This window comes from Kogia breviceps, chromosome 6 (assembly GCF_026419965.1).
Source record: "Kogia breviceps isolate mKogBre1 chromosome 6, mKogBre1 haplotype 1, whole genome shotgun sequence".
Classification (NCBI taxonomy): domain Eukaryota; kingdom Metazoa; phylum Chordata; class Mammalia; order Artiodactyla; family Physeteridae; genus Kogia; species Kogia breviceps.
The window spans coordinates 107,297,813-107,312,112 of NC_081315.1; the positions used below are offsets into that span (position 1 = coordinate 107,297,813).

At 42.2% G+C, this 14,300-nt stretch overlaps 1 protein-coding gene across 2 annotated transcripts in view; it reads left to right on the forward strand.

Annotated features, from left to right (window-relative positions):
- Positions 1 to 12,116, forward strand: part of BOD1L1 (biorientation of chromosomes in cell division 1 like 1) — a 56,076-nt gene extending 43,960 nt beyond the window's left edge. Inside the window, exons 20-26 of one of the 2 annotated variants that reach the window (XM_059066301.2) lie at positions 1,226 to 1,301; positions 1,380 to 1,414; positions 2,490 to 2,535; positions 4,449 to 4,498; positions 4,596 to 4,680; positions 5,087 to 5,240; positions 10,748 to 12,116. In XM_059066301.2, coding sequence (XP_058922284.1) covers positions 1,226 to 1,301; positions 1,380 to 1,414; positions 2,490 to 2,535; positions 4,449 to 4,498; positions 4,596 to 4,680; positions 5,087 to 5,240; positions 10,748 to 10,865 — 564 coding nt within the window. In that variant the 3' untranslated portion in view covers positions 10,866 to 12,116. Of the gene's footprint in view, positions 1 to 1,225; positions 1,302 to 1,379; positions 1,415 to 2,489; positions 2,536 to 4,448; positions 4,499 to 4,595; positions 4,681 to 5,086; positions 5,241 to 10,747 lie in introns of those variants that run through there. The other variant, XR_010841116.1, reaches the window with a different exon arrangement.
- The last annotated feature ends 2,184 nt before the right edge of the window (positions 12,117 to 14,300 follow it).

Below are 14,300 nucleotides of genomic sequence, written 5' to 3' on the forward strand. Positions count from 1 at the left end.
TAACCATTGCCAAGTTTGCCAATCTTGATATAACTTCTTTTTTTTAACATTTTTATTGGAGTATAATTGCTTTACAATAGTGTGTTAGTTTCTGCTGTATAATAAAGTGAATCAGCTGTATGTTTACATATATCCCCATATCCCCTCCCTCTTGCGCCTCCCTCCCACCCTCCCTATCCCACCTCTCTAGATGTTCACAGAGCACTGAGCTGATCTCCCTGTGCTATGCCGCTGCTTCCCACTAGCTATCTGTTTTACATTTGGTAGTGTATATATGTCCATGCCACTCTCTCACTTCGTCCCAGCTTACCCTTCCCCCTCCCCGTGTCCTCAAGTCCATTCTCTATATCTGCGTCTTTATTCCTGCCCTGCCCCTAGGTTCATCAGAACCTTTTTTTTTTTTTTTTTTAAGATTCCATATATATGTTCGCATACGGTATTTGTTTTTCTCTTTCTGACTTACTTCACTCTGTATGACAGACTCTAGGTCCATCCACCTCACTACAAATAACTCAATTTCGTTTCTTTTTATGGCCGAGTAATATTCCATTGTATATATGTTCAACATCTTTATCCATTCATCTGTCCATGGACACTTAGGTTGCTTCCGTGTCCTGGCTACTGTAAATAGAGCTGCAATGAACATTGTGGTACATGACTCTTTTTGAATTATGGTTTTCTCAGGGTATATGCCCAGTAGTGGGATTGCTGGGTCATATGGTAGTTCTATTTGTAGCTTTTTAAGGAAGCTCCATACTGTTCTCCATAGTGGCTGTATCAATTTACATTCCTACCAACAGTGCAAGAGGGTTCCCTTTTCTCCACACCCTTTCCAGCATTTATTTTTGTTAATACAACTTTTTAATAGTTCTGTTTGTTTTCAGTGGCCTCCTTTATTTTTTATAAGGGATCCCATTTGGTCACATTTAAGTGGACATACATATTTATTACAGAAGTAAAAGCTGACACTAAGCGCTTACTTCCATTATCTCATTATCTCATAATCCTCAGGACTCCGTGAATTCATACTCAGCATTGTTTATCAAGTGAGGGGACTGCACTGAGAGAAATGAAGCACTAAGCCTAAGGTCACGTATTTTTTAAGAGACAAAGCTGGGATTTGAGACCTCTTAGGAGGGAACTCTAAATCCCATTTTGAGAAAGGAAACTATTTGTATAATAGAGGGTAAAACTTTTTATTGCTTTTTTTTCCTTTCCCCCTTAGGAAGATCAGCCAGTAATTATTAAAAGGAAAAGAGGAAGACCTCGTAAACACCCTTTAGAAACATCATTGAAAACAAGTAGGTATTTGGTGTGTTTTCAGTTCACACAAAAGAAATTTTCAAACTGATTTTCTAAGTGAGATTTTTATTTTTTAGAAGATGACTGCAAAACAGATGCTGGCATTGTCACTGTAAGTAATTGCAAAAGATGAGACTTCTTCAAATATCTGCTCTTGACCTGGAACGAGTATACTGCAATATTAGCATTTTCAACTATCTTTTCTAAAAAGTATTTGAAAAGCTTTAAGAGATTTTCTTTAATAAAACATCAAATAACCATTCAGATAATATTATGATTGCTAAAAGCTTCATATAAATATATTAATTGTAATTCACTCTAGTTCTATCCTCACCTGTTAGTTCAGTTATATAAATTATCTAGGGACTTCTTGTCATCCTTGATTAAAATATAGAAAATAGCTGTTTTATATGATTTTTAGATAATGGCTTCTTTATGGAAACCTCCAAAGTGTCTATCTTACTACTTTTTATAGAGGCCCTTTTATAATAGAATGTACACCAATTTTGATGCAGGAAAATTGGCAGTAATACTTTGTTTTTTAATATTCTTTATCTTTGGCCCTGAAGTGTATACCCAACAAAATCATTGTACCAAGACGTCATTGCATGAGTTTCAATGATAGCATTATTAAGAGGACAGACATGTCCACTGACCTAACAAAAGCAAATGGGTTTCAAGCCTCAGCTCTGCCACTTACTCACAGATCTGTGATACTGGGCCAGTCATGTGACCCTCTCGAGACTCCCATTTTCTTGGATATAAAGTAGTATAACAATATCTGCATTAATTATCTCACTAGAATTCTTATAAGACAACAGAACCAAAGAGCCACATGTAAGAGTGCGAATGCATTTACCAACACATAAGATGGTTTGCCAGGCCGGGTTGGGGAATATTAACAGCGGGCCATGCGTGTCCCTCCATTGCTCGCCCCCCCGGCATAGCAGCACAGTGGCTGGAAAAGAGGCTTGTGGCAGCCCTAATCCTCCTTGTGGAAAGACCTGTGTGCTCAGAATCAGGCATCCATATTTGCTTGGTATGTTTAATCAACTGCAGGAAGTAGGTTCCAGATATTCTACCTACATAATAAACAGAGGTCCTGTACTTTCTTTACATTGTTGATTGACTTTCTATGTGATGATAACAAACTGCTGACTTCAGTTTTTTTCTTTGTTTAAATTTAGGTAGAACAGTCTCCACCTGGCTGCAAACAGAAAGTAATGCAAACAGGTATGTACCTAAAAGCATTGCTCTGTGTCTGATCTAAGGAAGGGGTGAGAGAGCCTGGCTGTCAGGGGAAGGTTTTAGAATTTCATTGTTTTTCATTGAAGTGGGTGGATTCCTTGGTAAAAGCAGCTGTCCTTGTAAGCCATGAGAGACTCTAACTATTGGCTTTTCCTGTGATCTGAGTCATTCTCAGTTTTGTTAGTCTGGGAAGCCTTCAGGAGGGGGAGGGCAACACAGAGCAAAAGAGGGAAGGCACTGATGTGTCCAAACCATACTTTCGTGGACATGTTTTAGGGAGAAATAGATCAAGCTGAGACTGGGAACTCTTATCAGGAAGGCAGGAATTCAGCCCAAGAGCCTATTGTTTTCAGAAGAAGAATTTTGAAAGCAGCCTGTGCAGCTTCCAGAACTAGGATGCAAGAGATAAAATTGTTTCATTGAAGTGTTTTTGTCCTCATTCCAAGGAGAAAAAATATTCCAAAATGTTGATAATGATTAGCTTTGGCTGGTGAGATAGTAGGAACATTTCATGTTTTTACTGTTGCCTGCATTTTCCAGAATTTTTACGATGTATATATATTAATTTCATGGTTTAAATTTTTTGATACATAAAAGCAAAAAATAGCCATTGATGGGTTTGAAAGTGCTGACACAGGGAAAAAAAAAGAATATGACAAGTATTTTGGACCAAATAAATAGCATGGTCATATCAGGAAAGTATATATTTTGATTAGCAAGGTAAAAGCAAATGTGTAATTTAAAACTTTTTCCACATTTAACTATGTGTGGGATCTTACGATCATATTTTACTTTTTCTTGCCTCTTTGAAAATTAAGCTTTGTTTATTTTTTTAACAAAAGGTTTTGCTTGTGTTTTGTTTTTAACCATCTTTTATTCATAATTTTATAATATTTTATATCCATACAACAAGAAATCATTAGAACTCAAATGCCCTTTAAAGCCTCTATATTGTAAGCTATGCAATTATGTTTTAGTATTGTCGTTGGGCAGTAGTTTTCTGAATCTGGGTAATGATGACCAGTTAAAGACTGGATTCTTCTTTGTGAGCCTTTTTCTTGGTTTTTAACTCTTCTACCTACGTTAGTTTAGTGAACTTGCAAAAAAGGCAGCTACACAGTCTTCACTAATAAGTCTACTTTTGGGTTGTTGAGTGTCTAGTCAGCATCCTCATAATCTTAGCTTCAAACAGTGCATTGAACTAAACTTCATTTTTCTTACCAAGACACATTCTCAGAAAATGGTAATATCTACAGAAAGCAAATACATAAAGAAGAGGTATTCACAACCTAAAATAGGCTTATAAAATGTACTTTTCTAGATACCATGATTTAAGTATATGGAGTCATAAGAATTCCAACTCCCCCCTACCTGCTAGTTATGTGACTGAACAAATACTTAAGTTACTCAAGCCTCATTTTCCTACCTATCAAATGAGGGCTGTACTATTTACAGAGCTCCATTACAATTTGAGTAAAGTCTGGAATCCTGACCTGCAGTTCCTGCTGTTTCTTGGGGGCTCCCTAGATGTCCCCTTCCTCCTCCCTTTCCAGGTTCAGAGCATTTGAGCTGAAAGAGAGAAACCATGAAGGCAATCTAACCCAAATTCTCATCTCACAGATGAAAAAACTGAGGCTGAGGGAATTTTAGTAATTTGCCTAGATCACATAGCTTATTCATGACAGATCTGAAACGCAGACTTTGGTATCCTGACTTTCATTCCGACGTGCTTTTTTGCTTAGGTATTCCACCTCAACATTTGCTTGGCTGATACAAAAACAATGATAAATCGTGTAAAAATACTAGCACTGGTACATTCACAGACCGCACGCCAGACTGTTGAAATTTAATTTGACACTAATTAAAATACTAATGCAGAGATCTTCCTTTTCTTAAAGATGAGTCCAATAAAGAAACACCTAACCTACAAGAACGAAGTGGAAGCAATGTAAGTGTTAATTTTCTGATCAAGACATGCCCTTTAGAAGTAAACTTAGTAAATGCTCAAGTGACGACCATTTCAACATTAATTTTATCACTTCTAGGATGACAGTGAAGAAAAATCTGTGGCAAATGTGCGTCGGAGAGGAAGAAAGCCCAAGCGTTCACTCACTCTATCAGATGATGCTGGTATGTTCCTGGCAGAGTCTTAATTACAGAGTCTTATCATTTCAGAATCACCTTTTTAAGAGTTTTTCTTTGGATGAGGAAAAATCCAGGGGGTACAGCTAGTATTAATACTACATAAATATGTGTGAAATGGCTCTAATCCTGTGTCAGAAATGGTACATCCCAGATGCTTTTCTGAGTACATGTGAATTTTTTGCAAATGCTGGCTGTGAACTGTCTAAGTAAACTATCCCAGAGATTAAGTTAAACAGTTGTGAATTGCAAGTGCTGAAACAAAAAGGAAGTGGAAAACCACTTCTTCTGCCTCCAAGGCCCTAATATCCTTTGTTCTAAACTCTGTGACTCTGTCCTTTGGAAGTGTCTTTGGGAATTGTACAATCCAGGTGTTACCCTTCTATCTGAACAGAATCCTCAGAGCCAGAAAGAAAACGCCAGAAATCAGTTTCTGAAGCAACTGAGGACAAGAAAGACCAGGAGTCTGATGAGGAAGAGGAAGAAGAGGAGGAGGATGAGCCCACAGGAGCCACCACAAGGTCCAGCACCAGATCAGAGGCTCAGAGGTAACAGGGGACAAAGGAGAGCTTCCAGAACCTTCACCAGCTTCTCCATCAGAAAATAACTGCGGGTTTCATGGGATTCTCTTGTCTTTGACTCACTTGTGCCACAGTGTGAGCTCTTTCCTTTCGTTTTATCCTCAACAGAGAGCACATGCTCCCAGCCCTCTGACATTTCAGTTCCTCTGGGAGAGGCTATTTTCCCTCTTAAACCATTTTTGACGATCTCTTTGGAATCTTTTCCAGGCTTTAGATACCTGTTTGGTGGAACCTATTTAGTTCCTTCATAAATATTTATCAAGGATGAGTAGATGTCTCAGACGCAGTGCTAAGCACCGTGGGTAGAAACACAGATACATACAACACAGTCTCTGTATGCAGCGTGCTTATTAGCTTCAGTGAGAGAGAGAAATCACGAGCCCATACCCGTTATAAGATGCACCTCACAGTGCTGTGTAACAGGTCCATCACGTGAAATCGCCAGTATGGCCACCATTTTCCACTTACATAACGGGCAATTTCATGTTTCCCATAGTACGTTCTCCCAAACCCTAGTATAGCCAGAGCCTCTGGAGAAGAGAGGACCATGGTCAAGTGAGTTTGGGGAATGCCTCTGAATTTTCTCTCCTTCTTAAGCCATAGTGTACATTACCACATTAAGGGCTTGTCATAATCCTAAAGGAAAGAAACCTGTTTAACTCTGTCAGTTATACTTTGTCCCCCAGCCCCTGTTATTAATGCCTGTTAACATCAATCAGTATTCCTTTCCCCACAGCCCATTTTGAGAAATGTTGCATCACCTTACAGTTTTATAACTTTTTCTGAAGCGTGAATATTTTCCATTTTTAGTGTGATTCACAAGCTGTTAATCTTGGTATCAGCATCTATAATTTCATTATCCAAGATTTCAGGAATATTTATTTCAAGAGTATCACTTATTAGCATCTGCCACTGTAGTATAATAGTAATAATGCGTTATGTTTACATAAAGACTTAAAATGAGCCTATTTCTAATTCCTCTAAACTTGTACATTATTAGCCATTCATGATGTGGTTTAGTTTCTCAGAGAATGAGATTTTAGAGCCAGAAGACTTCAGGAGCTCACAGGGCTGAAGATGAGTTGTCTCATGGTTGTATTTTAGGTGGGGCAGCTCAGATAAATAGGAATCACAGAATTAAGATATCTGCTGATCGAGAGGGTGCGTTTGGGTACAGACACCCCTTCCTGTTTTACACTCGTGGAAAGATCATCCAGTATAGTCGAGCCCAACTCGGAAAGTTCCACCGGCCTTCTCGGCATCTTCAAATGAGTATCTAAAAGTAGCTGACAGCTTTGCCCTTTAAAATTTATTCTCCAAAAATAAATCCTATTTGACTTATGGTTCTATAATCACCTGGATTATCAATGCTTCTCCTTAATGCACTTTAGGAGCTTGTGATTTACAAATGGATTCTTTTCACTTTAGATTCCTTGGCATTGGTTGATTGGTTCCAGGGCTCTGGGATCTTTGTAATCTCACAGATTCTCAGGGTCACATGGGGTCTCAGTGGGTCCATACTGCAAACCCATCAAGTAGCTCCTCTGAAAAGATATTTCTGCTTCTGCGTGTTACCTCAGGGCAGGAAAGCCACCTCCTCATGGCATTCTCTTGTGTTCAATGGATGCTGGCCTCCCCATAGCTTCTACTTTGGGAGCCTCCTCTACAACTTTCCGTTGAACACTGGAGGGCGGCTTCCAGGTCTTCTTTCGTTTTGAGCCCCCTCATCACCCTGTTTGTTCTCCTCAGTTTATCTGTATTCTCTTTAAGAAGCAACTGTTTACAGCAGGTGTGCGCTGATGAATCTAGAAGAGGCCTGTCCACCTCATTTTCTAGACTGTGCTTCAACATGCATCCAGCTCACTGGGCTCCCTCTGCCTGGGCTGCACACCGACTCAGCACCTTCCTTTTCCTCATGGAGCATTTCTTCTCCCACCTGATACTTGTGCAGGTGACTGCTCGGCCCAGTTCCAGGGCCTTAATGTTCAGCTTTGTGAATTGTACTTTCATCGATCTTGGCCCCTTATTCTACTCTGTTGAGCACTTTGGGATCTTATATCATCAGCCAATATATTTTCTGTTTATCACAGATTTATCTTTCTCTAAATCATGATATACTGGCCCACACAGTGAAAGCAAAGCTAGAGTCATATAAGCAGAGTTAGTCTCAGGTGACATGAAGACCTGCTTACCAACAGTGGTCCAGAAAACCAGCCATTTTCCTACTTTTAGTCCCCATTCTCTGACTTGCCCACGAGGAGCCTCGTCCTTTCTGGAGTCCCAGGGACTGGCGTGTTCAGTGCTGCCGTTGCCCAGTGTTTCTATAATCTGTTTCAGAAAGCATCATAGTGAGCCATCTACACGTGCAACATCCAAACTTGGCAGCCCAGAAACAGTGTCTCCTAGAAATCACCAAAAATTAGCAAAAGAGAAATTATCTACCAGTGAAAAAGTTAGTAAATCTCCCCCATTAGGAAGGTAAGTCCCTGCTGACGTTCAAGTCACTTTTAAACCCCTGAGACTGGTTTTGGTGCAGTGATGCTTTCTCCCTAAGTTTAAGATTCTTTTTTTTTTTTTTTTTTTTTTTTTTTTGCGTTACGTGGGCCTCTCACTGTTGTGGCCTCTCCCGCTGCAGAGCACAGGCTCCGGACGCGCAGGCTCAGTGGTCATGGCTCACGGGCTCAGTCGCTCCGCGGCATGCGGGATCTTCCCGGACCAGGGCACGAACCCGTGTCTCCTGCATCGGCAGGCGGACTCTCAACCACTGCGCCACCAGGGAAGCCCCCTAAGTTTAAGATTCTTGTCTTGCCAAATAACTGTCTTTGGGAATCATGTTTTCCAAATGAAACCTACTCCAAACAGAGTAGGAAGGGCTGCCAAAAGGAGTCTCGGTGGCCTCACCAGTCTGCCCCACCTCACGGCCCTCCTGCACAGGCTTTATCCTTGACACTTGTGAGCGTTACCTGCCAACTCCTGCCCCGCAGAACCAAAGACAAGGCTTGTTTCTCCCCAAGTGGTTACAGACCTGAATGCTTGGTTAAATCAGTGCAGCAGGGTCCACCAGGTAACAGCTCAGGGTCATTTCTGTTTTGCCCAGAGCACTGGAGAGGTGATGAGGTGACAGGAAAGCACTTGAGGCATAGCCACGAGCCAGCTCGCACCTTCAGCACGGCCTGCTTCATCTTCCCGCTTCCCACGGGTTGTGCCGACCCCTGCTCCCTGCCTCTGCCTGTGCTGGTTCTTTCCTGAGGAGCGCCCTCACCGCCAGCCCCCAGTCAGCCAGGTCCTTCCATCCGGTACACCCGCCCCCTTCAGGACGCCACCCTGCCTGCTTCGGCTCATCCTCACCTCCTTCCTGCTGCCCTTCCAGTTGGGGCTGTGCGGTTGACAGTGGCGTATACCATTGCTTTAAGTGTGTTCGTTTTGTTTTCCTCTCTGGTCCATAAGCTTCTTCCTTGAGGTCAGGGGCTTGCCTTACCTTCTGTACATTATAGCACCAAAAAATAAAAGACTTCACATTGTATAAAAACCGTTTTGATGTCTCTTATCACATTTGATCTTCATAGCATACTTGTATGTATGCATTATTATCCCCATGTTATAGAAAGCGGAGCAAACTGAAGCGCCAGGCACCTTTCACATAGATTCTCCCATTAATCCTCATTAAGTAAAATGTAGTATTTATCCTTATTTTATATATGAGAAGAATCTTAGAAAGGTCTGGTTCATTATTTCTCAAACGTCAATGTGCAGGCCAATCACAGAGGCTCTTGCTGAGATGCAGGCTCTGATTCTGTAGGTCTGGGGCAGGACCTGACGGTCTGCATTGCTCACAAGCTCCCGGGTGCTGCCAGTGCTGGTCATAGGCCACCCTCTGAGTGGAAAGAAAGGGTCTGTCAGGTGACCTAGCCAAGCTTGCACGGCTAGAAGGAAGCCCCTGCGCAAAGCTTCTGTTCTCTGCGGTATGGCATCCAGCACAGTGCTGGCACACGCCCACTCCTCGGTAAATAGCTGTGCACTTAGTGGCTGATGGCTTTCCCTGGTCATGGTTTGAAATGGGATATTGACAAGCACTGGGTTTTAGCCGTTCTCAACACATGCATAGATAACGTTATGCCGAAACTACATCATATACAACAATATTTGACTCAATTTGAGCTTATTTACTTCTGCTGTCAAAGGAACAATAAGCAAAACATGTCTTCACATCAGTAGAGTCCCACCTCCTGCAGTTTTATTTTCCAAGTGTCTTCACTGATAAAACGTTTACAGCTCGCTCACACATGCCGGGCTTTGTACTAGGCACTGGAGAGAGGAAAAGGAACAACCTCAGCAGCTGCCCTGGAGAAACATCCTGTCTAATGGAGAGACGTATGTGTACCTGACTTTCAAACTTTTTTGACAGTAAGCAGCTCATGTTAAGAATGTATTCTGCAATATTGTCGCTGTCACTGAAACAAAGTTTTCATGACCCAAACTGAATAGAAGTGATATCAATGGTCTATTGTGTTCTATTAATACATTGTTTTAAAATAATGGCTCTAGCCTGCAATTTGAAAAACTCCAGTGGATAAATTAACAACGGAAAGTGCTGTGCGGTTTCCGAAGGGCAGCTTGCTCTGTGATGAGGAAGGCTTCCCAGAAGGAGTTGCTTTTGAACTAGGGCTTCAAAATGAGGTTTGCCAGATAGGAGGTGTGGCATTGTTCCAAAAAAAAAATCACATGCCAAAATATGAACATGTCAGAGAACACTTTGTGTTTGGGAATGGGGCTGCTTTGGCAGGACTGCAGTCCAGAATGGTGCAGCAGTTGAGGGCAAATGGTAAAGGACTTTGTGTATTGTGTTCTGGATGACTTTGTGCTGAAAGCATCAGAGATCCTAGAGAAGAGATAAACAAGACGGTGATATTGACATGATTAATTGAAGTTTCCGACAAATCAGTCTAAGGGCAGAATGGAGAGCAGGGCTAGGCTGCTGGCAGGGAGACTGGGTAGGAAACTCTTCTCAAGTCCCCATGCCTTTTCTAACGCTGCCGGCTGTCCCCTGTGGTGACGTCCTATGAGACACGGTTGTGCGCGTGCTCAGACGGAGGCTGCCATCCCGCTGTGTTCTCACCAGTTGTTTCAACATGGGACTGGCCGTTGATTTCTTTATTGTATAGATAGAAGAACTAGGGCCTAGAGAAGAAAGTGATCTTGACCAGGGTCCACACCCAGAGTAGGACAGAGCCGGAAGCAGAGTACAGGCTTCCAAACTCCTCCACCCGTGCGTGCCCTGTTAGGATGTGAGGCTGTCAGCAAATAAACAGTCAGCATAGGCTCTTCTAGAGTCTCCTTGTCCTGTGTAGACCTTATCCAGGTTTTCTCTTCTTGGCTCTCAAGGTCAAAAATCTTCCAATTTTTGAAGAACTCCCAAATTATTTGAAGCAGCTCTTTTTAAGTCTTACCACGGCCTTGACTTTTGTTTACTGCAGATCAAAGGCACAGCTCTCCCCTTCTACCAAGCGCAAGAGAGAAGCCAGCCCTCCCGGGGCACGTACCAGAGGCCAGCAGAGGGTGGAGGAGACCCCGGTGAAGAAGGCAAAGCGGTAATCTGACTGCGGCCACCCCTGGCTGGTCCACAAGGGGACATGGTAGAGAGAAGAGGGACAAGCCTCAGGGCCACAGGCTGTTATTTTTAACCAGGGGAAGGCCGTGCATGTGCTCCAAGTTCCTAGGTGCAAGCTTTTTCTTGTTATGTTTTAAACAGCTTTATAAACTATTGTTCATAGAAGTATTATGTACATTTATTTCAGATAAAGGAAAATAAGTTTACTTTGTACCTGAACTCAAAACAAAGTAGTTGTATATTTTAACATTTGAAATTGGGATTTCCCGATGTGACACATCACTCACGCAAACCCTTCCAGCCCATCAGACACCAGGCTGCCAATTGGTAATCTGTGTACAGTATATAAACATGTAAAAACAGGTTGTATTTTACTGTATGTATGATGCTAATCAATGAACACTTTATTTATTTTACAGAGAAAACTTATCTGTGAACTTTACTATATATCTGTTTATTTTATTTTATTTTTTTTAATAAAAAAAAAGGGTTTTAAATGCTATGCAGTCATTAGTAGAGATGTTTTAGGACTCTGCCTGCCCTGTAACTATCTGAATCTCATCTGGCAGGAAATACAGACTCTTCTCGCATGTATCCAAGTAAAGTAGTTTAGCTCAAAAAGGGGTCTGCATTGCTTTTCTGTTCACAGTTGTGATTGTTTTTTAAGAATGTAACTTGTTTCTAGATTATACTCGCATCTGTGACTTTACTACCAGCCCCACTGACCGTAGGAAGTTCCGGTTCAAGTAAAATTACATCTGTCACCTGCAGCAGAAACCCCTGTGTCGGTGTCCATTCCTCTCTGTGCTGCCCCATGTTCTTTCCATAATGTCTTTTTCAGTGAAGAGAAATGCATTGAAGATTAAGTCACTCCTGTTTATCGAGCTTCAGGATTATATGTTATTTTATATACAGTTATTTCAAGACAGAAACTGGCTTTATTGCCAGATTCTTTTTTAAACATGTTTTAACTCTCATATGAGCAAACTGTCCAACTTAAGTTTTTCATAATTAAGCTTTTCTTAAGATCAAATTTGCCTCTAGCAATGATGTGATGAGTTGCCAAATAATTGAGATTGTTTTAAAATGTTTTGTTCATATTCTTGTTTTATAATTAAAATTTACATTCAGTGTGTGTGATTTTTTTTTTTGAACTCTTAATGTAAGTTGGATATTTCTGTCATTTTACATTGTTTCTTACTGAGATTTTATATATAAATTATAAAATGTTTCCCAAAACTTGAGTGGTAAGAATTTTTTTTCCCCTATTTTAAAATTTCTCCCTGTGAAAACTGTTTCATCTCTCTAAATAATTGGTCTTAGATATATTGTTTCATTTTCACATTCAAATTTGAGTCAGTGATGGCCTCTCTCTCTCAGTAGAATTGAATGTTAGATCTGGAAGGGGCTTGGGAGACAAGGAGTGTGAGAACTCCTTATTTCCATTTAAATGGTTGAGTTTAACCAAAGCTCAAAGTTAGTTAAGGGTAAGAAGCCAGACTGGGTTCCAAGGCTCCAAACTCCTTGGCAAACCATCTTTGCACTAGATGGTTCTAGATTGGTTCACCAGAAGTGCTCACACGAGAATGTATTCTTCTCGTGAAACCAGTCTTACTCTGTTTAGTAACGCCCTCCCTGGGCACGACCTTACGGGACTGAGTAGCTGGGTTGTGAGGAAATGCAGCCTCTTAACAAAGTTGGAAGTAAACATTGCATCTGCATAAAGAATTGTCTGATGGGGAACTCAGCTGGGTCACTTAACCTCCAGCGGTTCTGAAACCCATGTAGGGAGGAGCTACCACCCCATGGGGCACTGGAACTACACAGGAGCAGTTCTTGGTCATCACAAGGATTTGGCATCACTGGTCCATATTTAGTAGAAGGGAGGAGGTTGGGAATGCTGAGTGACCTACAATGCACAGAACAGGCCCTGACTCCACAGCCCCAAATGCCAGGAGCTTCCCCCTGGGAACCCACTGGGAAACACTTGCATACCACCTCAAACTCTCCATTTCCCTCGTCTCAGCTTAGTGACCACTGCCATGCCTCGTTGCTCCTCCGTAGGCAACCTGAACAGTCACGCATCTGTGGAGCTGACAAGGCCGGGCCAATGCAGCAGGACATCCCAAAGGGGCAGACTGTCCCCAGACTGAAAGTAATGCAGCCAGTTCCTCTGCAGCTGAAGCTGGTCCTTCCCTGCCTACTTCAGGCCTCTTTCTTCAGGGTGATGTTGCTGGACCCTCCCATCACCTAGACTTCTTCAAGATTAGAACCTACTAACTTGAGCTTGCCAAGGCCAGCCATTAGGAATGGCCGTCTGGTGATCTCACAGTGAGCCAAGTTGGGACTGAGCTCCTGTCTTCTAACCCCAGGTCCTGGTTCTTTCTGCAAAGCCCCAACAGAGGGAGGATGGATCTTCCTACCTCAACAGCAGGCTCACTCATGGCAGGACCGTGTTATAGTGGAGGAATCCCCAAACATCTCCACAACTGAAAACCTAACTGATTTGAGGTGAGGTGGGGGAATGATTCGAGCTCAATGATTTAATTTTCATTTGTTTTTTATTCATTGTTCATCCTGAGTGCGAGAGCACCTTACATTTCCTAAAATTACTGCTTAGCTATCCTTGTGTAATTAAATCAAGAACAAGAAGTGTTTCCTGATACACTGAGTGAGACTTTTCTCAGGGGAAGGAAATGGTTGTATAGCCAGCATCTTCCCGCTGAAACTGCTGCGCTGGGATGCACATTTGTTGAGCTCCTAGCCCAACACCAGGGACACAAGCGTAAGCCCCAGTCCCAGGGGTGACAACACGTGCGGCAGACAGCTGTGCTGCCCTGGGACTGCGCCACAGGACACAGCAGCGGGGAAGAAAGTTACCTTCCTGAGAGAAGCCGGCCAAAGGACAAACTCCTGGTGGACAAGAGAGTGTTTGTTTGTTTGTTTAAGTATAAAATGGAGTTTGAAGCAAGATTAGGACCTAAAGAACAGAGCATTTTGAAAGCTGAGGAGCAGGCTGGCAACGACAGGCCCCATTCTCACCGCCAAGTCAACCTTCCAGAAACTTCCTGGAGGAGAAGCACACAGATAATAATATCTACATAGCTCTAACCACACAAAACACATACTAGCTCCAAAGGCTGCTTCCTCACACTGCAGACCTTCTTGGAAATTCATTAGTCACACGAGCACACATGGATTTCTAAGAAATCTGGTTAACTTTGTTTAACCCAGAATTTTCCAAGGTTGTCAAAACCTTAGAACCCCTGCTTCCTCCCCGTAACACACACCACATACACACACACAAACTCAACAATTTAACATCTATTTGACAATCCTGCTCCCACCCAGATTCTGGACATTTACATAAGAACCTGAGTTGAGGATTCCTGCGCCCTAAGTTCCCGCTTTGCTTTTCC